Genomic DNA, 21,356 nt, shown 5'->3' with positions numbered 1-21,356 from the left:
ATCACCTCCTTCCCCACCCCCACCCTCACGGGATCCCCATTCCCCCACCACCAGCACCACCGCCACCAGAAGATCACTCGCTCCATCCCTGTCAAATTGCCAAAACAAAATCCGCCAAGTTCGAACCCTCCTCCTGCCTTTGCTCCATCGCCTTTTCCCCCAACAATCCCCTCCCCCCTTCTGATCCCATGGCGCGCTCCCAACCGCGCGCCCGCGCCCTCCCTGCAGCCTCCGCCGCCGCCCCCGACCGTTGATCCGTTGGAGCCGAGCCGAGCCGAGCCCCCGCGCCGCCCGCCGCCCTCCGCCCGATATCCCCGCGCACCTCCGCCTCTTTCTCCGCCGCGTCTCGACTTTGCCCGATGGCCGCCCGGCGCCGCTGGATTGCGCTGCTCCTCGTCGCGCTCGCCGGTCTCGTCGGCTCCCTCGACGCCAGCGCCGGCGATGCCGATCCCGTTTACAAGTAAGCCGCCGCCGCCTCCTCCTGCTCCTCCCTCCGCCGCTACTTGTTCCGTTTCGCGCGATGCGGATTTGGCTTAGTCCTCGGCAGCTCTGTCGTCGTCGTCGGCGGCGGAGGTAGATGCGAGGTGTTTGGTCGGAACTCTTGGGGGCCGCGATGTTTCTGCTCGGTTTGACCCCCGGAGGTGTCCGGTTGAATCTGTTTCGGGATTAGATTTTTTCGTCCGTGTTTGAGCGTGCTCCAATCTTTGTTCAGCTGCTTCGGAGAGTTTTGGGGAGTTTTGGCGTTTTGTTGTTGTATTTGAATGGTCTTTATTGCATTGTTTTGAGCAACGGGGACTAGGTATACGGTGTTTTGGTCTTGAGGATGGGTGGCTGGTAACCTATCCCACTTTCAATGTGTTTGAAACTGATGTCCATTACTGTACGGTGTTCGTTGTGGACGAATCTGTTCTTCAAGAGTTTGGAGAATAAGGATTGGTCAACATAAGATCGTAACAGATCGGTGGGAGTTGATGGAGGAAATGAGATTGGTGGTGGTCGTTGGAGATGAGATGCGGATTGATCTCGAATAACAAGTGCTGGTTATCTTCAAGTGCTGACAATAGAAATAAAAAGTTGTTTGATCGTAATCGAATTTTATCGATGTCTTACCAAATAGAATGATGACCGTTGTAGGTAAGTTTTAACAACAGTGGTGGTAATTCAGTGGCTGTGGTGACTGCGATGGTTGATGGGTGGTGACGATGGTAGTGGTGACTAAATTATTAATGCTGACAAACATCCTTAATCTCACCAGTGTGGTGTCAATCATTCTCCAGAGTGATCTATACAAGTCTCCCTTTAGTCTTTGACCATGGAAATATTTTCCATTGACTGGTTTTTGTTGTTGTGCCAAACATCGCAAAATGATAAAAAAGGGAAAGTGAGCATGCAATTTGCATTGGTCAGATAGTATTCCATCGAAATCTGTTACTTGTCATTTCTTGTGATGACCTTTTTGCGAAACAACTGCAAGCCACCCTCTACTCCCCCCCCTCCCCTTCCCCTTTTTATGCTAGTTTTAGCAACACAGTTTCCTTTCTGGTCGATATGAAATACTTATGATTAAAGTGAGAGTCTTTGCCGAATTACTTTGTAATGTTATTAGGTCTTGTGTGGGGAAGTGTGAGCAATCTGGATGTGTGGGGGACCAATGCTTCCACCATTGTAAATTCTCGTCTGATGGGAAGCCTGTGGATGGTCCATGGTATATGCAAGAACCACTATACTTGCGGTGGAAGCAATGGGACTGCCAAAGTGATTGCCGCTACCACTGCATGCTCGCAAGAGAGGAGGAAAGAACGACTCTCGGTGGCAAGCCTGTCAAGTATCGTGGAAAGTGGCCTTTTCTTCGTGTTTATGGCATCCAGGTTTTCCCTGCTGATTCTTCGAAACACTACTTCTAAAAATTTCGTACACGTCGATGGATCTTAACCCCAGTGTATTCAAGCTTGTTATGACAATTTTTATCGTCTTTGTTAGGAGCCTGTTTCTGTGGCACTCTCTGCCCTCAACCTCTCCGTGCAATTTCATGGCTGGCTATCCTTTTTCATCCTTTTGTACTACAAGCTACCTTTGAGACCAGACAGGAAAACTTACTATGAATATACTGGCTTGTGGCACACATACGGCATCTTTTCCATGAACTCTTGGTTTTGGAGTGCTGTCTTCCACAGTCGGTAATATATAGTATTCATCAATAGATTTATGTCTGTGTTTTACTCTTCATATGTGTAGACCATGGCTCTTGACGGAGGTTCAGGCTCCAAAAATCTTCTTAATTCGACAACTCTGGCACTCTTCCCTCGAAAGAAGGATTTGCTTCTAATTTGTCAAAATTAAGACAACCTTAAAATATTTATGCTTGTCACTAGACTAATTTTTCCTTTTCTTTTTAATGGATACTATTATCGGCACTAGATACTAGATACGAGCTTTCTAATTTTACTGTTATTTTTCATCTTATCATGACCAAAATTGCTAGCTATTAAATGCTCTGCCACTTACTTTATATGAGGAAGGCACAAGATGTAAAATAAGAACAAGCTGCTTTAAATGATATCTTGGATATGATATTCTCTGATGAATTGTTGACATTGAGACCTCTTGTTGGACAAAGTATATTAATAATGCATCTCATATAACTTGACTATGCCTATCCAATCACCCTTCCATGGACATATTGCAAGTATGGTGTAATTGTTTTCTGTGATTTGGCTCAGCTAACATGTGCATTTGACTAGAGATGTTGAGTTGACTGAAAGGCTGGACTACTCCTCTGCCGTGGCATTGCTTGGATTTTCCCTCATTTTGGCTTTACTAAGAGCTTTGAACATAAGAGCTGAGGCTTCCAGGGTCATGCTTTCTGCCCCAGTTATAGCATTTGTGACAACTCATATCCTGTATCTGAACTTTTACCAATTCGATTATGGTAAATAACTTTCTCTAAAAGTTCCTTCTTCTCTCTTTGTCACTAATCACATTGAAGGTTTGGAATTATGAATAACCGTGCTTGTATGGGGTCCAGTGTACATTTATATGTGATAACCAACTCACAGATTATTGAAAATACCACATTTTTCTCAATCACACCTGCTCATTAGACTGGTAAGGCCTGCCACTGCCATGGGTTCTAGGCTGTAATTCATATTGAACTTAGACCCAGGAAACTAAATAAACTACGTTTCTTGCCTGGGCCAAGGTTGGTCACTTGCATAGATAGTCTCATGGTCAGTTTGACAGTGGGTCAAGTCTGGCAGGCAAGACATTATAACCAGCGATCTTATTCACTGCATCATTTGAAATAGGATTTCTAGGACCATCACGCATGGCACAGTGAGTACGAAATCTGGGAAATGGCAGTGATCTAATTGATGATTTTGCAGGTTGGAACATGAAGGTCTGCGTGGTCATGGGAATTACTCAACTTCTTATATGGGCAATTTGGGCAGGTGTTACCCACCATCCTTCACGTTGGAAGTTGTGGGTAGTAGTGGTGGGTGGAGGTTTGGCCCTGCTATTGGAAATATATGACTTTCCCCCCTACATGGGTTTTGTGGATGCTCATGCCCTTTGGCATGCCACCACCATTCCTCTATCTTACCTCTGGTGGAGCTTCATCAGAGATGATGCTGAGTTGAGGACAACAATTCTCCTAAAGAAGGTGAAGTAGACTTTGTCGTAAGATGCGCGCACTAATCAGATGGTAAATTGTGTCAGTAACGTGGATCGCTCTACCCAATTGTTTCATTGGATTTCCCTCTTATCTGATGGTGTATATGCTTTGCTGTACGTGAAATGCTTGTTTTCCACAGAGGGGTCATTTGCGTTTTTTTTTTTAAATCAATTTCTATAGGATCAGCAGTATCCTTATGTAATCATAACTTCTCATTGCTTTCTCGGGTTTTTGCTAAGAAAACTTCTTAGTTGGTCAAGGCTTGAGTGCCACGTTGGTCAGAAAAGTTTCGTATGAAGAGTATGTTGAGACTAGGAAGTTATGTGGCAAGTAAAGAAACTGATCTCCCTGAAGTTCAGGCATATTGCGGAGACAGGCTCCGTTGCAGAAATATCAAGTGAGTTGTGGATGAGTATCGGATGAATGATTCAGCATGTTCCGCATTAAAAATCTTGTCGGGTGGATTTCCAGAATCCTCAGATCCTGGCTTGTGTTAAAACTGTTGGATCCTTTGTGTTATTGTTCATTGAGATAACTGTTGCTGCTTTAGGTGAACACCAATGCCCCCAAGAAGACTCATTGCCAGCTTATAACAGTCTATCATCCTTTTTTTGTTTCTTTTGCCTCGTATGGTTAATAGATAGAGAGTCATGAGCAGGGGAGATGCCCCTCTTCTCAGAACAAGAAGACGTCAACCATTTTTAAGGCTCGCGGGATCAAACACAATCTGAGTCTCCAACAAATAATAAAACCATTTTCAATATGGATCATCATCATGTCTTCCAGATTAATGCACTTATATGGGATTGTCTTGTCTGTGGGTTCTGTCGGTTTCCTTTATCTATGAGCTCATTGCGAAGCGTTGAGATCAATTTTGCACGGAAACAGGGTCATTCCGTTAACCCTTGTAATGGGCCGTACGCATTTGCTGGACTTCTCTAGAATTTAGCCGAGAGCAAAAAGGACCTGAACCTAAAGAACCCATACGAATTTCCTGGGCACACTTTGGCCTTATACAAAATACATTCAAAGATCAAATTGCGTAAGTCTGAAAACTTCTCTCAAATTCATGATGACTCGGCAGTTTCTTTATCAAATATATGCAACGCCCGATGTTACAATGAACCCCAGCCTACTTTGATCTTCGTTTGCCCTTTCCTATCCGCTCTATCGGAGGAGGCCCAGCATCAGAAAAGCTGTGCGTCATCACAAAATGGCCTCCGAAAACATCTCCTGTTTTCATACCCTTCACCTTGTAACCACACTCTTATTAAAAAAAACTTATAAGTACGGCAGCAAAGTCGATCCCTATCAACAAAAACTACAAGTGGAATTGAGAAGTGATTAGATGGAATGGCTCCATAATGACACGTATGCGTCCAAATTCCGGTCATCCGCGCTGCCATATCCATCTCCGCTGCGTTGTGGCGGAGGCAAGAGCATCCCCTCCGCCATATTCGCAAGCAACCCCGGCATCCCGAAGATATCCTCGTCGTCATATGACACTCCCTCTTCTGAACGCAACTTCTTCTCGTCCCCGGACATCACGTCCTCGGACACTGCCTGCCGGAACCCCTCTGCGGCCTTGGCCGCCGCCTTCTGTATGTCCTTGGCATCCGACGACGCCGGCACGGGCAGCCTCCACGTGGAGTCCGCGAAGTTGAGGCAGGCAGACCTGCCCCTCAGCGCTAGTGCTGCCACGTCGTGCGCCCTCGCCGCCATCTCCACGGTGGGAAACGTGCCGAGCCAGATCCTCGACTTCTTTTTCGGCTCGCGGACCTCACAGACCCACTTGCCCGAGCTGCGACGCCGCACCCCACGGTACACGGGGTGGCGCGTCTCCTGGACCTTCTTCCTCCCCGCGCGCTTCTTCGGGTGATGCGACGCGAGGAGGAGCACCTCCTCGTCGGAAAAGTGCCCCCCGAGTGCCACTGCCGCCACGATCCTGCCATCGGACAGCGGCGACCAGGGCGAGGACGGCTCGGCAAGGTCGAAGAAGCGGTAGGAGTTGGGATCGGAATAGGAAGAGAAAGGGTCCATTGGAGCAGGTCTGCAGTGGGCAAGGGTGATAAGCTGTTGAGCGAGCGAAGTGGATAATGTGGGAGGGCTATTTATATGAGAGATGAAGCTGGAGTAGTGATGAATTAGGAGGGAGTGAGGTAGTGGTTCCATATATATACATGTGTGAAGAAGCGTGGGGATTGTTGCCACTTGAGGAACTGGACACTGGATAAAGAGGATACAGGCTGGATGGACTCTCGGTTCCTTCCTACGGAGCGGGAAGGACGCAGAGAATCTGAGTGAGTCTGGGACTTCGAAGTGAATAGGAGGGTGGTCGTACCAAGTTGGGTGCGATTCAGTGTGCTGACAAGTGTGAGTGGTGGGGTAGGGATTGTGACGTGGCAAGTGGATAGGTGTGGTGGGGCTGATATCTTTTGTCTTCTTTTTAAGGGTAAGATATTTTCTCGAGTAAAGAAGGCGTGGGGGGGCTTTCTGTTTTTCTTGGAGCGAACCGAACACAGGAAGCGGGAAGGAGGAGCTGTCGACGTGAAAGGTCCATTTTTTGACGCCACTCGTCCCACTCAGACAAGTTCGTTGTTTTATACCCCGTCAAAATAGGACATAATGAATCATATATAAATTATTTATAATCAGTAAATAAATCGGTATAAACATAATATCGGCGTTAAATGGATCATAAATGAATCCTAAATACGTCATAAATGGGTTTACAACTTATTTAAACTCAACTAATCTCTTTTACCCTCACTCAATCTCTTGCTCACTCACCCCGCACTTTCATCTCAGTTTGGGTATGAGTTATTTTAAATTGAGTAAAATATGGAAGTGTTTTAACAATATGGATCGGGTCGAATATGAATAATTAGATTTGTATTACATGAAAATTGGTGAAAACGGGTTAAATGAGTCTATTTGGGTCGGATCATGTTTGACCCGACCCAAACCAAACTCAACCCACCCGTTTAATAGGTCTAGTTGTACCTTTTGACGTATGGCTCCCCCGATTCACCATCCAACTCTATTTTGTTCTGCATCTCTCTCTCTTTTATTTTTCCAATCTTTGTTCAGGTGCTTCAGAGAGCATTTTGGGGAGTTTTGGCTGTTGTATTTGAAGGGTCTTTACTGCATTGTTTTGAGCAACGGGGACTAGGCATACAGTGTTTGATTTTTGAGGATGGGTTGCTGGTAACCTGTCACCCTTTCAATATGTTTGAAACTGATGTCCATTAATGTACGGTGTTCGTTGGGGACGAATCTGTTCCCTACGAGTCTGGAGAATTTGGAATGGTCAACATAAGATCGTAGCAGATCAGCGGGAGTTGGAGGAAATGAGATTGGTAGTGGTCATTGGAGATGAGATGCGGATTGATCTCGAATAACAAGTGCTGGTTATCTTCAAGTGCTGAAAATAGAGATAAAAGTTGTATGATAGTAATTGAATATGAACGGCTAAATTTTATCAATTTCTTACCAAATAGAATGATGACCGTTATGGATAAGTTCTAGCAACAGTTGTGGTAATTCAGTGGCTCTGGTGACTGCGATGGTTGATGGCTGGTGAAGGTGGTGATGATGGTAGCGGTGGCTAATTATTAATGCTGACAAAGATACTTAATCTCACTTGTGTCGATATCCTCCATAGTGATCCATACAAGTCTCCCTTTAGTCTTTGACCATGGAAATATTTTCCATTGATTGGTTTGTTGAGCCAAACATCGCAAACGATACAAAATGTGTAGAATTTGGAGTTATGACACCATGTTGGTTTTTAGAATTGCACGAAAGCATGATTTTGATCTCAATGATAGTTTGTAGTTTGAATGTGTGCAAGTGCATGTGTATAGGACAGGCGAAGCATTACTGGATTTATTTGAGGAGGTTAATTTCTCTGGTCACCATACTAATCAAACAGGGCATAGATTTCTCTCTCTCTCTGAAGACCGTTCTCCAAACAAGCTCGGCTAGCACGGGACCAATTGTGTCGGGTTGTACCGCGCTTGGGCTAGCATAACCCAATGGCCATTGCTAAGCTGTAAGTACATCAATCTCAAAAGAATAGACTATAGTACATATATTAAAAACATCGAAATCATTAATCATGTATATCTCATCACGGAATTCATACTATCAATAGCGATTTAGATGAACTTGGTCCGCATGATGTGCATCTGATACCATTTTTTTCCAACGACTAAAGAAACTATATTCTTGTCCCAAAAACCTTGCCTGTATTCCTCAAAGTATCCTATCGTTGTCCAACCTCGACCAAGTACCTTATACACTTGTACACTTGCACAAATCAAAACACAAATTATAATCGATACCAAAACCATGCTTCCACAAAATATCAAATACTAACAGTAGTATCTGATGCAGAATATATTAGTGGTGCGTTTCTGGACCAGTTGGACAGGCAGAAGTCCAAATGAAAGGCGAAACGGTGATGTGACTAGAACCGGCGGACCCGGTTGACGACATCGGATCGGGCTCAAATTCGGTCGTTTGAAGCGAAACGGCGATCTGAACAAAACTCACGCTTTTGGCCGTGACTAACGATGAATTTTAGCGATTCGGGATCGTTTACATGGGTTTTTCTATTATTTTAATATTTTTTATGGGTTTTAATTTTAAGGACAGTTTTGTAATTTTGATATTTTATGCTTTATAGTCCTAGTAGGGTTTGGTTTAGGGATATATAAGCTTGTTTTAGAGTTCTTTTTGAAGAACAGAACATTATCATTAATATTGAATTTCGAGATTTCTTTCTCTAAGCAAGGTTTTGCTTGAATTATTCGCTGAACGCTGCGTCAGGTGGTATCAAAGTTTATGGCGACTGGCTGTGGTCTTTGTGACGATGATCAGGAGACTGGAGCCCCAATCCTTGGGGACGACGCGCTGCAACATTTGGGAGTGAAGAACACTAGAAGTGCCAAAACTTGTGTATGGCGCTCACTTTAGTGCCAAAAGTTTGTTTCGGATCACTTAAGTGCAACTTTTTTGAAAAAACGATCACTTAAGTGCCAACTCCGATTTGGGAAGCCGGAAATCTGACGTGGCCATATTTTATTAATTTCTCAGTTCTACGTGGCACGTCGGCGCTGACGAGGACAATATTTAACAATATTTTTAAATTTTTTTCTGATTTTTTTTTTTTCTGTTTTTTCCTTTTTTCTTTTCTTTCTTCTTCTTCTTCGTTTGGCCGGTGATCGGACACCAGCTGTCACGCCCCGTATCCTACGGCACGCAAACATCCCTACTGGTTGGTCGATATGCGCGCGACGTCCCAGGAACCGTCGCCGACCCAATGCCCAAATCAGAGAACAAACACAAGCGGAAGCAATAAATAAACCCTGACAATTAGAATATGAGACAAAGGATAGCACTACATCAAAATCGAACAGCTGAAAATATGTACTTTTTGTATTACTACTAAAAGCTGTTTTACAACGGGTGTACATATCCACTACCAGACCAAAACAGTCAACAGCCACTACTAAACAAAAAGGTATAGGTGGCTAGGGTGAGTTGGGTAGATCTATGAGGAGGACCACAAACAAAAATGTACGGCCACTCCTGCCATGCATACAGCCTATCCTAAGGCTCCCAATCTGGGTCTGACGACCCTGCAGACTCTTCCGAAGAACTCTAAGAGGGCTCAGACTCTTCTGACTCCATATCTTGCGCTGCAGCCCACTCGTCCTCGGAATCCTGCTCCAACTCCGGATCTAAGTAAAGACCTAACTCGTCATCTGCTCCTAGATCTTCATCAGATCCTATCTCGGCGACTTCTCCGTCCTCGTCCGGGTCTTGGTCCATCGGCTCCGGCTCCGGCTCCTCATCCATCGGCTCAAGGTCCTCATACCAAATCTCGGGTATTGGATTCACCTCAACCTGCTCATCTATGATCGGGGGATCCACAATCTCGCCATCAGCCATCTGTGGAATCATCACCCCAGTTATATCTATCGGGACGTCAAATGTTCGGAGGGGTCGCCCAATGTTTCCGTCTGCATCTCTTAAGCACCAGGCCACATATTCTTGAGTCTGATGAAAATACTCACCCACATTTACAAATACTATAGAGCGATATCTTACATACGCCTTCCCATTCCCTGCCGGGTATACTCTAGTAGTGGTGTGGATCTGTGTCGGGATCCCAAAAAGCGGTGGCGGCTTCGGCATGCTCATGGCTGGAGGTCTGAAAAGTTGGGTTATTACAATCGTGAGACGAATCTCAGTAAGTATAACCCCTAATCCTAGGTTAGGCTAACATGCATTCTCCTGACCGACACAACACAATTAGCATAATACACAAATCACAATCATTTTCCGACCAGGGCCCTCGGACCCCGATCACTTACCTGGCTGACCCTGCAAGTTAAACATCTCAACACACTGATTAATTCATATACACGAACACGTTAATCATACGTACGTCATACGCATGCTCCCGCTCACTAGTGTTCGTATCACATGCAATTCATCGATTCTCGCACACTGGTCCATGCATTCTTATGCATGCATATGCTGTCATCATGCCATATTTATGTCTCGGCTTACTAGCCCACACTAGCACACTGATAAAGGTTCAATTTATCATTTATTACGACCCGTGTGAAAACGCATCAGGTCCCTTTTTTAATCACAACACTTCGTGGCCAACGTAAAAACGTTCCAGGCCCAGTGTCTCTAGCCCGCGTCAAAACGCATCAGGCGCAACACCGATCTCCTTACGAACCAGAGCCCGCGTAAAACGCATCAGGATGGTCGTCTTCCGGACGTACCGGGCATCGTCCTGCTACAAAGTGCATGAGGACGGCATACCCCGCGTAACACGCATCAGGGCGAAATGTAATCACACATACACACAACTGGTTATTATCTGAACCCCGCGTAAAACGCATCAGGGTATAATTAGGTGATCACATGCTCATGTCAGGCACGCATTCTCGCACAATCTCATCACACGTCTCATTCTCGGCATACACAATGCGTGGCCATGAAATGCAGCACATTGCACCATAAGCATTAAATATAATTAGGCACCCAGTCAATTTATGCCATAACAATCTGCTCACTTGGCCAATTAATACCGTGCGGCCCAATTCCCAATACACAATTTCATACTCAATTCAAGCCGTCAATTGGCCAATCACAATCCGCACGATTCAGCCACACAAGCACACAACATGGCATTTCACAATTAAGCACAATTAATCACAAATCAATCAACAGCCAATCACTCTGGGTAATCCCGGCCATTCAGCTAACAATTCTTACTGTCCGTTATAATCCAGTACATTCCTCAAAGTACGGACAGCCACTATTCCATCAATCAGAGCCCAATAATTATCTATAATAATCCCACTAAATTCCTCGGATTTTATTTCCACCCATAGGTCCTCAATCCTGTCCTAAATATACACCGATAATACCTAAGCCAGTCCAGAAAATGCACTATCAGTCCTAATCCGGGTTTAGGAAGTATACTCACTTAATTCTAGATCACGACGACGAGGAATGGCAACCGATCACCGGTGAATGGTGGAACCGACGGCGGCGTTCTGGCGGCGACGTACGGACGCAGCGTACGGACGGCGTATAGACACGTACGGACGACGTACGGACGGCGACGTACGGCGACGTACGGGCGGCTGGAGGGTCACGGCTGCAGCGGCTCGGCTGATCAAGCTCCGGTGTGGCGGCGGCTTGCTCCGGCGTTCCTTTGGCCGTAGAGAGCCGGCGATGGAGAGAGAGAGAGAGAGAGAGAAAAAAAAAAGAGGAAGGTGGAACGGGATGGGGGTGAGGCGAGGTCAGGCGGAGCAGCGGCACCGGCGAACGGCGGCGGCACGGCGGCGGTTCGGCGAGCTCCGGTGAGAATGGCCGAGGGACAGAAGGAGAACGGCAGAGGAGGGGCTGCTCGGTGGGGCTGGCCGAATGAGGGGGAGGAGAGAGAATCTGGTCCAAGCTGGTCAAATATTGGGGCTGATGGGCGCCACATGTCGCGATCTACGCGATCTTCCCATTTTGCCCTCGATCCAACGGTCCTCATTCGTCCTAATCCAATAATTGATGGGCAAAAGGGTCATTGAGTCCAATAATTAAGCTGATAATTAATTTTGATTATCCCAAATATTTTCTCAAAAATTCGGACTAAAAATGGGCTTAGGGGCAAAATGGTCATTTTTCCGGTCCCGGGGCGAAATTCCAATTTTTAACCGTAACCACTCCTAATATACGTGGCCACCCTAAAATGACATCGGTCTCGAAAAATAATCTCATACGGCCTCAGAATCAACGTCGAGATCTAGAGGGGCAAAATCGTCATTTTTCACTTCCGGGCTGAAATTCCCTTTTTCGATTGAAACTACTCCAAATACGCGTGGCCAACATAATATGGTGTCAGATCCGCAAAAATAGTCGTACAAGCCTTCGAAAGTCGATACCGAAATCCAGGTCCAATTTCGTGATCAAAACTCGCTGAATTTCCAATTTCAGAGTCCCTCACTAACGGGCAGCTGTTTAGGGGTTACGCTTATCGACCTAGGATTATCCGAATCATAACGGTCCCGATCATTGAGAATATGAGAAATTATCACTAGTCCCAGAGGTCGCGATCGTTCGGTTTAAGTTCAGGACTGGTTGGCCACGTGTACTTTCGGTCGTGCAGAATCACCTGCAATCCGATTGTACATCGTTGGCCTTGGCCAAACCAAATCCGTTACTGTTCCTAAGATCGGCCCACATCAGTCCAAAATATTCCCTCATAATTTCTCGTGATCGGTGTCCGATTCACGATCGGGTCCCTGGTCAACGTACCGGTTTCCTAGTTAGCCATACCCAATAGTTAGTATCCCGAGAGTGATCAACTATGGGCGAGACTCACTAAAATGAAATGCGAAATAATGTCGGTTTTATTGATCCCGGAATTACATCTAAATTCGGGCTGTTACACCAGCCATGGCTGGTCGCCTGGCCTCGCCTCGCCGGGGCTCGCCCTTGCCCAGGCGAGGCGAGGCCGGCCTTCGCCCAGGCCACGGTGGCCTTGCTGGGCGTCGCTCGGGGGAAGGCGACCCCCGGCGAGGCCACCGTGGCACTGGGCGAGGGCCGGCCCGCCGATTTGGCGAGGGCTGGCCCTTGTCTCGCCGGGGCTTGCCCTTGCCCAAGCGAGGCGAGGCCGGTCCTCGTTAGATCCGGCGAGCGAGGCCGGCCCTGCCCGAGCCACGGCGGCCTCGCCCGGGGGTCACACGGGGAAGGCGACCTCCGACGAGGCTGCCGTGGCACAGGCGAGGGCCGGCCCCGCCCGAATCCGGGCAAGGGCCGGCCTCGCCTCGCCGGGCCCTACCCGGATCCGGCGAGGCCGGTCTCACCTCGCCGGGCCTCGCCTCGCCCGGGCAAGGGCGAGCCTCGGTGAGGCGAGGCCGGCCTTCGCCAGATCCGGAGAGGCCGGCCCTCGCCCGGGCGACGGCGGCCTCGCCGAGGGTCGCCCGGGGAAGGCGACCACCGGCGAGGCCGCCGTGGCTTGGGCGAGGGCCGGCCTCGCCTCCCGGGGCTCGCCTTTGCCTAGGTGAGGTGAGGCCAACCCTCGTCGGGGCTCGCCCGCCCTCGCTCAGGCGAAGGTCGGCTAGGCCTCGCTCGTGGCAGGCGACGGCGGCCTTGTCCGGGCGAGGCCAGGCGGCCGGCCATGGCCGGTGGCCGGTGCTCGGTCACCAGCCAAATGAAGAAGAAGAAGAAAAAAAGAAAAGAAGGAAAAAACAGAAAAAAAAATTTTAAAAAAATTAAAAATTCGAAATTTACACGTGAAAATGCCACGTAGGACTGAGAAATTGGAAATATACACGTGGAAATGTCACGTAGATTAAAATTTTAATTAAAAAAGCCACGTATTAATTTGGCCGGAATTTCTCACCGTTGGCACTTAAGTGATTGTTTTTCTCCGATTTTGGCACTTAAGTGATCCGAAACAAACTTTTGGCACTAAAGTGAGCGCCGTGCATAAGTTTTGGCATTTCTAGTGTTCTTCTCCCAACGTTTGGAGCAGCGTTTAATGGAACGCTTGGATCAACGATTTGATCAAAGTTTTCATTGTTTCGAAGAACGATTTGACGAGTTAACATATCGATTCGAAGGTCTCGGCGTTGATGTGAACCGGAATCGGCGAAACGGCAGAAGACCAGGTGCAGATCTTGCTCGCGGTGATCCCGTTGATAGGCCTGTTCCTGTCCGCAGGCAGAATAACCCTATGTTTTCAGAGAGTTCGGAAGAAGAAGAAAACGATTATTTTGATGAGAAACGTGCTGATTATGGCAGCAGACATCGTCATAGAGGATTTCAACGAGGATATGATAGAAGAGATGGAAGACGACATTACGACGATCACGAAGGTAACGACTTTAAATTGAAAGTCGATATTCCTTATTTTAATGGAAGTCTGGGCATAAAAGAATTTCTGGAATTGATTGCTGATATAGATATATTTTTCGATTATATGGAGACCCCTGGTGAGAAAATGGTGCGATTAGTAGCCTGTAGATTAAATGGGGGGTGCGTCTACATGGTGGGAGAGATTGCAGAATAAGAGGGAGCTTTATAGTCCTAGTAGGGTTTGGTTTAGGGATATATAAGCTTGTTTTAGGATTTTTTTTGAAGAACAGAACATTATCATCAATATTGAATTTCGAGATTTCTTTCTCTAAGCAAGATTTGCTTGAATTATTTGCTGAACGCTGCGTCAGTATCGGAGCCTCAGAGCTCAAGAATGCACAATTGATATTAGAGCCAAGCACGTTCGAATGATTTTGGACATTTGTCATCACCATCCTCAACTAAAATCAAAATCGGAACCGGAACTAACAATTATAACTAAGAGCATTTTGATGGCTGAGGAGTGGAAGAATATAGAGTTTATTCTCTTAACTCCCCACGCCCTCATAACAATGAGAAGAGGCACTATTTATAGAGCCTCTCCACCGACAACAAGACAGCTCTCTGCCACTTATTTTTAATGAGAAGAGGCACTATTTATAGAGCCTCTCCACCGAGAACAAGACAGCTCTCTGCCACTTATTTTTACAGCAATGTGTACTTTTCTCAACCATAGAAGTTACTTTGTTGACCACAAATAGTGACTAAGATTTTTCTTCTTCAACGTGGCTTCTTGCTACCCATATTCGTAATTTCCGGCATATTCTTCTTTGCAAGTTGGTTTTCTCACGTTCTTCAGCTGTCTGCAACTCTTGCAAGATTCATCCGGTAGTTTCTAGATTGTTCAGAAAAAATGGATTACAAATTCCAACACTCTTTCTCGTTTCATTTCGCGGTATTCCAAGTAAATCTCTTAATGTCTCAAATGTACCTTGAAATTCTTCTATAGTTTGTCATATGCCTTTTCATGATCTTTGTTTCAAGATCCCTTGCATCTTCTTGTTGGAACACTTGCACTTGCCTTCAAATCAGCATGACTTTCTTCAACGATGTCCCATATGGCTTGAGCCATCAAAATGCTCCTAGTTGTAGTTGTTAGCTCAGGCTCAGACTCTGGTTATGGCTCTCGTAGGCTCCGACTCCGACTCCGGCTCTGGCTTTGTTGGCTCTAGCTTGGGTTTGGGGTTTAAGGATGGTGAGGAAAAATGCCCAAAACCATCTAACGTGACGAGCTCTGATACCAATTATAGAATTTAGAGCTCTAATACCATGCTGACTTTTAGAAATTGCACGGAAGCATGGTTTTGATCTCAATGATAATTTGTGGTTTGAATGTGTGCAAGTGCATGTGTGTAGGATAGGCGAAGCATTATTGGATTTATTACGATGCTAATCAGATAAGGCATAGATTTCTCTCTCTCTCTCGAGACCTTTCTCTGAACAAGCTCGGCCAACATGGGACCAATTGTGTTGGGCTGTACCGCGCTTGGGCCAGCATAACCCAATGACCATTGCTAAGTTGTAAGTACATCAATCTCAAAAGAATAGACTATAGTACATATATTAAAAACATCGAAATCATTAATCATGTAGATCTCATCACGGAATTCAAACTATCAATAGCGATTTAATGAACTTGGTCCGCATGATGTGCATCTGATACCTTTTTTTTTTTCCAACGACTAAAGAAACTATATTCTTGTCCCAAAAACCTTGCCTATATTCCTCAAAGTATCCTATCTTTGTCCATCCATGGCCAAGTACCTTATACACTCATACACTTGCACACATCATAACACAAACTATTATCGATACCAAAACCATGCTTCCGCACAACATCAAATACTAATAGTAGTATTGGGGCCTCAGAGCTCAAGAATGCACAATTAATATCAGAGCTAGGCACGTTCTGATGATTTTGAGGTTTGTTGTCACCATCCTCAACTAAAATCAAAGCCGGAGCCGAAGCCAAAGCCGGAGCTAACAATTATAACTAAGAGCATTTTGATGGCTCAAGAGTAGCAGGGATATAGAGTTTATTCTCTTTACTCCCCACGCCCTCATAACAATGGGAAGAGGCACTATTTATAGAGCCTCTCCTCCGACACCAAGACAGCTCTCTGCCACTTTTTTTACAGCAACGTGTACTCTTCTCAACCATAGAAGTTACTTTGTTGACCACAAATAGCGACTAAGGTTTTTCTTCTTCAACGTGGCTTCTTGCTGCCCATATTCGTAATTTCCGGCATATTCTTCTTTGCAAGTTGGTCTTCTCACGTTCTTCAGCTGTCTGCAACTCTTGCAAGATTCATCCGGTAGTTTCTAGATTGTTCAGAAAAAATGGATTACAAATTCCAACACTCTTTCTCGTTTCATTTCGCGGTATTCCAAGTAAATCTTTTAATGTCTCAAACGTACCTTGAAATTCTTCTGTAGTTTGTCATATGCCTTTTCATGGTCTTTGTTTCAGGATCCCTTGCATCTTCTTGTTGGAACACTTGCACTTGCCTTCAAATCAGCATGACTTTCTTCAACGATGTCTCATATGGCTTGAGCCATCAAAATGCTTCTAGTTGTAGTTGTAAGCTCATGCTCAGACTCTGGTTATGGCTCTTGTAGGCTCCGGCTTCGGCTCTGGCTCTGTTAGCTCTCGCTTGGGCCTGGGGTTTAAGGATGGTGAGGACAAGTGCCCAAAACTATCCGACGTGACGAGCTTGATACCAATTGTAGAATTTGGAGCTCTAATACCATGCTGATTTTTAGAAATTGCACAGAAGCATGGTTTTGATCTCAATGACAATTTGTGGTTTCAATGTGTGCAAGTATATGTGTGTAGGACATATTTGATAGAGGATAGACAAAGGACAAGGTAGGATAACTCAAGGATATGGTCATGGGATAATGGAAAAATAGTTTCATTAGTTGAACAAAATAGTTGTACAAATATAGTTGACGGATGAGTATCGGTGGAGGAGCTAAAGATGTGGAGTTTATTGTAATGCTCCCCGCACCTCTCTCTTTACATGAATGAGTTTGGGCCTTTTTATGGGCATTTCCACCGATTAAGAGTGCGTTTGGCAACTATTTATTTTCGAAAGCTAAGGGCGCGCGCATGATAATCATTATGTTTCTATCCAAAACTAGTTTTCTATTCCCGAGAACAGGTTTGGAACAGAAACCCGTTTGGTAACGCAATTCTATTTTTTTATTTCTAGAATAACTTTTTATTCCATAACTGGTTCTGGACCAAAAATCAGAACAAAAAAAAAGTAGGTTTTCTGTTTCTTGACGAGAAATGAAAACCATTTCTAAAAAAACCTGTTTTCTCTCTTCAAAACACATCTCTTCCTAAATTTGGCTCCGGTCTGACCTGGTCAAATCAGTCCGAACCGGTTTGGTCCGGTTTATTCCCGACGGGAAAATAAAAAAAATTCTAAAAAAAATTGGAAAAATCATAAAAAAATTTAGAAAAATCAGAAAAAAAATCAAAAAATTCAGAAAATTCATAAAAGAAATTAGAAAATCCGGAAAATTCCTAAAAATCTCAAATTTTTTTTTCCAAAAATCCATAATAATTGAAAAATTCCAGAAAAATTCATAAAAATTTCCAGAAAATAAAAAAAGTCAGATTTCGGGAAAATAGGAAATTTGGTGAATTTTTTCAAAAAAAATCAAAAGTTTCAAAACTTCACAGAATGGTTTAAATAACTTGTGGCCATCCATTTTGAGTGAAATTTTAATTTTTTGAGGTGCCCAAATGATATTTTTGAAGACTCCTTAGTTTAGGTATTTAAAAGGGGTTTTAACCCCTAAAAAACCCTAAAAGGGGTTTAACCTCCAAAATGGGTCTTTACCCCTAAAAAACCCTAAAACCGTAAAAAAACAACACGATCCTTTGAATGAATAAGCCTTTAAGGCTTTACTAGGGTTTGGGTATTTTGATTGATTTTCATTTTAGAGACCATTTCTAAAAAAATGGATTTCTGTTCCGAGAAATATAAATTTGTGTTGTTAACAAACGAGTTTATGTTCCAGGAAATAGAAGTTTTATGTTGTTATCAAACGGGTTTCTGTTCCAGAAATAGAAATTTTTTGTCATTATCAAACGGGTTTCTTTCCTCATAAACTCATCCTTGGAACAAAAATAGAAAAATCTATTTCTGTTCCAGGAATTGTTTCTGGAACAAAATGGTTATCATTCGCGCTCTGATTCTGTTCAGAAATGATTTTTTTTTATTCCGTACCCGGGAATAATTCTAAACATTTGAAGGCATTTGGTAACTGCCCAAAATTTCTATTCTTGGAATAGAAAAAGAACAGAAATGCGTTTGGTAACTACACAAGATTTCTTTTCATTAATAATATTTTGAATTTTTTTATATTTCTTTCTCTTTTTTTTTCTTTTTTTTTCCTTCCCCTTCCTTCGTCATGGCCGGTCGCCGGCGGTCGGCGGCAGGCCAGGAATGAAGAAGAAGAAGAAACCAAGAAGAAAGAAGAAAACCAAGAAGAAGAAGAACAAAAAAAAAATTTCTTTGTCATTTTTTATTCTTGTTCCTAGAATCAAGAAGCTTCTTGATTTTGTTTCAAAACTGATTTTGGGAATAAATTTTTGCAAATTTGTGCCTGGGAATAAAAAATTTACCAAACGGATTTCTGTTTCAAAATTGATTCTGTGAATAAAAAAATAAAAATAGTTACTATTTGCTAACTTGCCAAACGCAACCTAAATACAACCGCCGTAGAGGATTCTGGACTTCTCTTTATAGCTCATCTCTTTGACAACTTCTCAATTAGATTCCTCTTGAATGCTGTCCACGTAGTCTTCAAATCGCAGTCACAATTGACTTCTCTTTGAACATTTGAGAATTTGGTGGACTCTTCTAGACAGCTTCCTTTTTCCGCCCATATACCATATTTTTTTGTAAGATTTTTCCCAGTAGCAAATGCTCATCCTAGAAGACTCTAGAAATTGGATAAAAAATTCCAATAAAAGGGAAAGTGAGCATGCATTATGCATCGGTCAGATAGTCTTCCACAGAAATCTATTACTTGTCATTTCCTATGATGACCTTTCAGCGAAACAACTGCAAGTGGTCGGCCTACTTCGGTGCCCCCACCTTTTTATGCTAGTTTTAGCAACACGAAGTTCCTTCCGGTCGATTTGAAATACTTATGATCAAAGCGAGAGTCTTAGCCGAATTACTTTGTAATGTTGTTAGGTCTTGTGTGGAGAAGCGTGAGCAATCTGGATGTATGGGGGACCGATGCTTCCACCATTGTAAATTCTCGTCTGATGGGAAGCCTATCGATGGTCCATGGTATATGCAAGAACCGCTATATTTGCGGTGGAAGCAATGGGACTGCCAAAGTGATTGCCGCTACCACTGCATGCTCGCAAGAGAGGAGGAAAGAACGACTCTCGGTGGCAAGCCTATGAAATATCATGGAAAGTGGCCTTTTCTTCGTGTTTGTGGCATCCAGGTTTTCCCTACTGATTCTTCGAAGCACTACTTCTAAGCATTTCATACACGTAGATGGATCTTAACCCCAGTGTATTCAAGCTTGTTATGACAATTTTTCTCGTCTTTGTTAGGAGCCTGTTTCTGAGGCACTCTCTGCCCTCAACCTTTCCTTGCAATTTCATGGCTGGCTATCCTTTTTCATCCTTTTGTACTACAAGCTACATTTGAGACCAGACAGGAAAACTTACTATGAATATACTGGCTGGTGGCACACATACGGCACCTTTTTCATGGTTTTGGAGTGCTGTCTTCCACAGTCGGTAAGATATAGTATTCATCAATAGATTTATGTCTGTGTTTTATTCTTCATGTGTAGACGATGGCTCTTGACAGAGCTTCAGGCTCCAAAAAGCTTCTTAATTCCACAGCTCCGGCACTCTTCCCCCGAAAGCAGGATGCGCGTCTAATTTTGTCAAAATTAAGACAACCTTAAAATATTTATGCTTGTCACTAGACTAATTTTTCCTTTTCTTTTTAATGGATACTATTATCGGTACTAGATACTAGATACGAGCTTTCTAATTTTACTGTTATTTTTCATCTTATCATGACCAAAATTGCTAGCTATTAAATGCTCTGCCACTTACTTTATACGAGGAAGGCACAAGATGTAAAATAAGAACAAGCTGCTTTAAATGATATCTTGGCATATGAAATTCTCTGATGACTTGTGGACATTGAGACCTCTTGTTGGACAAAGTATATTCATAATGCATCTCTATAACTCAATAATGCATCTCATTTAACTTGACTATACCTATCCAATCAATGTCCCTTCCAAGGACATATTGCAAGTATGGTGCAATTGTTTTTTTGTGATTTGGCTCAGCTAACATGTGAATTTGACTAGAGATGTTGAGTTGACTGAAAAGCTGGACTACTCCTCTGCCGTGGCATTGCTTGGATTTTCCCTCATTTTGGGTTTTACTAAGAGCTTTGAACGTAAGGGCTGAGGCTTCCAGGGTCATGCTTTCTGCCCCGATTATTGCATTTGTGACGACTCATATCCTGTATCTGAACTTTTACCAATTCGATTATGGTAAATAACTTTCTCTAAAAGTTCCTTCTTCTCTCTTTGTCACTAATCACATTGAAGGTTTGGAATTATGAATAACCATGCTTGTATGGGGTCCAGTGTACATTCATACGTGATAACCAACTCACAGATTACTGAAAATACCATATTTCTCTCAATCACACCTGCTCATTAGACTGGTGAAGCCTGCCTCTGCCATGGGTTCTAGGCTGTAATTCCTGTTGAACTAAGACCCAGGAAACTAAATAAACTACATCCTGGGCCAAGGTCGGTCACTTGCATAGATAGTCTCATGGTCAGTTTGACAGTGGGTCGAGTCTGGCAGGCAAGACATTATAACCAACGATCTTATTCACTGCATCATTTGAAATAGGATTTCTAGTACCATCACGCAGGGCACAGTGAGTACGAAATCTGGGAAATGGCAGTGATCTAATTGATGATATTGCATGTTGGAACATGAAGGTCTGCGTGGTCATGGGAATTACTCAACTTCTTATATGGGCAATTTGGGCAGGTGTTACCCGCCATCCTTCACGTTGGAAGTTGTGGGTGGAGGTTTGGCCCTGCTATTGGAAATATATGACTTTCCCCCCTACATGGGTTTTGTGGATGCTCATGCCCTTTGGCATGCCACCACCATTCCTCTTTCTTACCTCTGGTGGAGCCTCATCATGTT

At 44.2% G+C, this 21,356-nt stretch overlaps 2 protein-coding genes and 1 long non-coding RNA gene across 3 annotated transcripts; 1 reads left to right on the top strand and 2 right to left on the bottom strand.

Annotated features, from left to right (window-relative positions):
* The first annotated feature begins 303 nt into the window (after positions 1 to 303).
* On the top strand, positions 304 to 4,289 carry LOC130134909 (uncharacterized). The gene is made up of 5 exons (XM_056302829.1): positions 304 to 460; positions 1,607 to 1,868; positions 1,981 to 2,177; positions 2,742 to 2,929; positions 3,384 to 4,289. The coding sequence occupies exons 1-5, from the start codon at positions 360 to 362 to the stop codon at positions 3,668 to 3,670; spliced, it is 1,035 nt and encodes a 344-aa protein (XP_056158804.1). The 5' UTR covers positions 304 to 359; the 3' UTR covers positions 3,671 to 4,289.
* LOC130134912 (uncharacterized) lies at positions 2,385 to 20,437 on the bottom strand. Its single transcript, XR_008814437.1, has 2 exons — positions 20,326 to 20,437; positions 2,385 to 2,601 (listed from the first exon to the last, which is right to left on the bottom strand). It is a non-coding gene; the product is annotated as an uncharacterized LOC130134912 (long non-coding RNA).
* Positions 4,955 to 5,982, bottom strand: LOC115665811 (dehydration-responsive element-binding protein 1A-like). The gene has a single exon (XM_030587639.2). It carries the CDS (start codon positions 5,843 to 5,845, stop codon positions 5,018 to 5,020), a length of 828 nt encoding a protein of 275 aa, XP_030443499.2. The 5' UTR covers positions 5,846 to 5,982; the 3' UTR covers positions 4,955 to 5,017.
* Positions 20,438 to 21,356: the final 919 nt, after the last annotated feature.

This window comes from Syzygium oleosum, unplaced genomic scaffold, assembly GCF_021117445.2.
Source record: "Syzygium oleosum isolate NSW1041296 unplaced genomic scaffold, Sole_v2.1 Sole_v2.25, whole genome shotgun sequence".
NCBI lineage: Eukaryota > Viridiplantae > Streptophyta > Magnoliopsida > Myrtales > Myrtaceae > Syzygium > Syzygium oleosum.
Note: the sequence above shows the minus strand (reverse complement) of the source record. Positions and strands in the feature narration are given on the sequence as shown.

Excerpts from the sequence above, each read along its gene's own strand:
- LOC115665811 (XM_030587639.2), bottom strand. The coding sequence starts at position 5,845 with ATGGAACCACTACCTCACTCCCTCCTAATTCATCACTACTCCAGCTTC.
- LOC130134909 (XM_056302829.1), top strand. The coding sequence starts at position 360 with ATGGCCGCCCGGCGCCGCTGGATTGCGCTGCTCCTCGTCGCGCTCGCC. Across the intron at positions 2,178-2,741 it reads AGTGCTGTCTTCCACAGTCG|AGATGTTGAGTTGACTGAAA; the intron begins GTAATATATAGT and ends GCATTTGACTAG. Across the intron at positions 2,930-3,383 it reads CTTTTACCAATTCGATTATG|GTTGGAACATGAAGGTCTGC; the intron begins GTAAATAACTTT and ends ATGATTTTGCAG.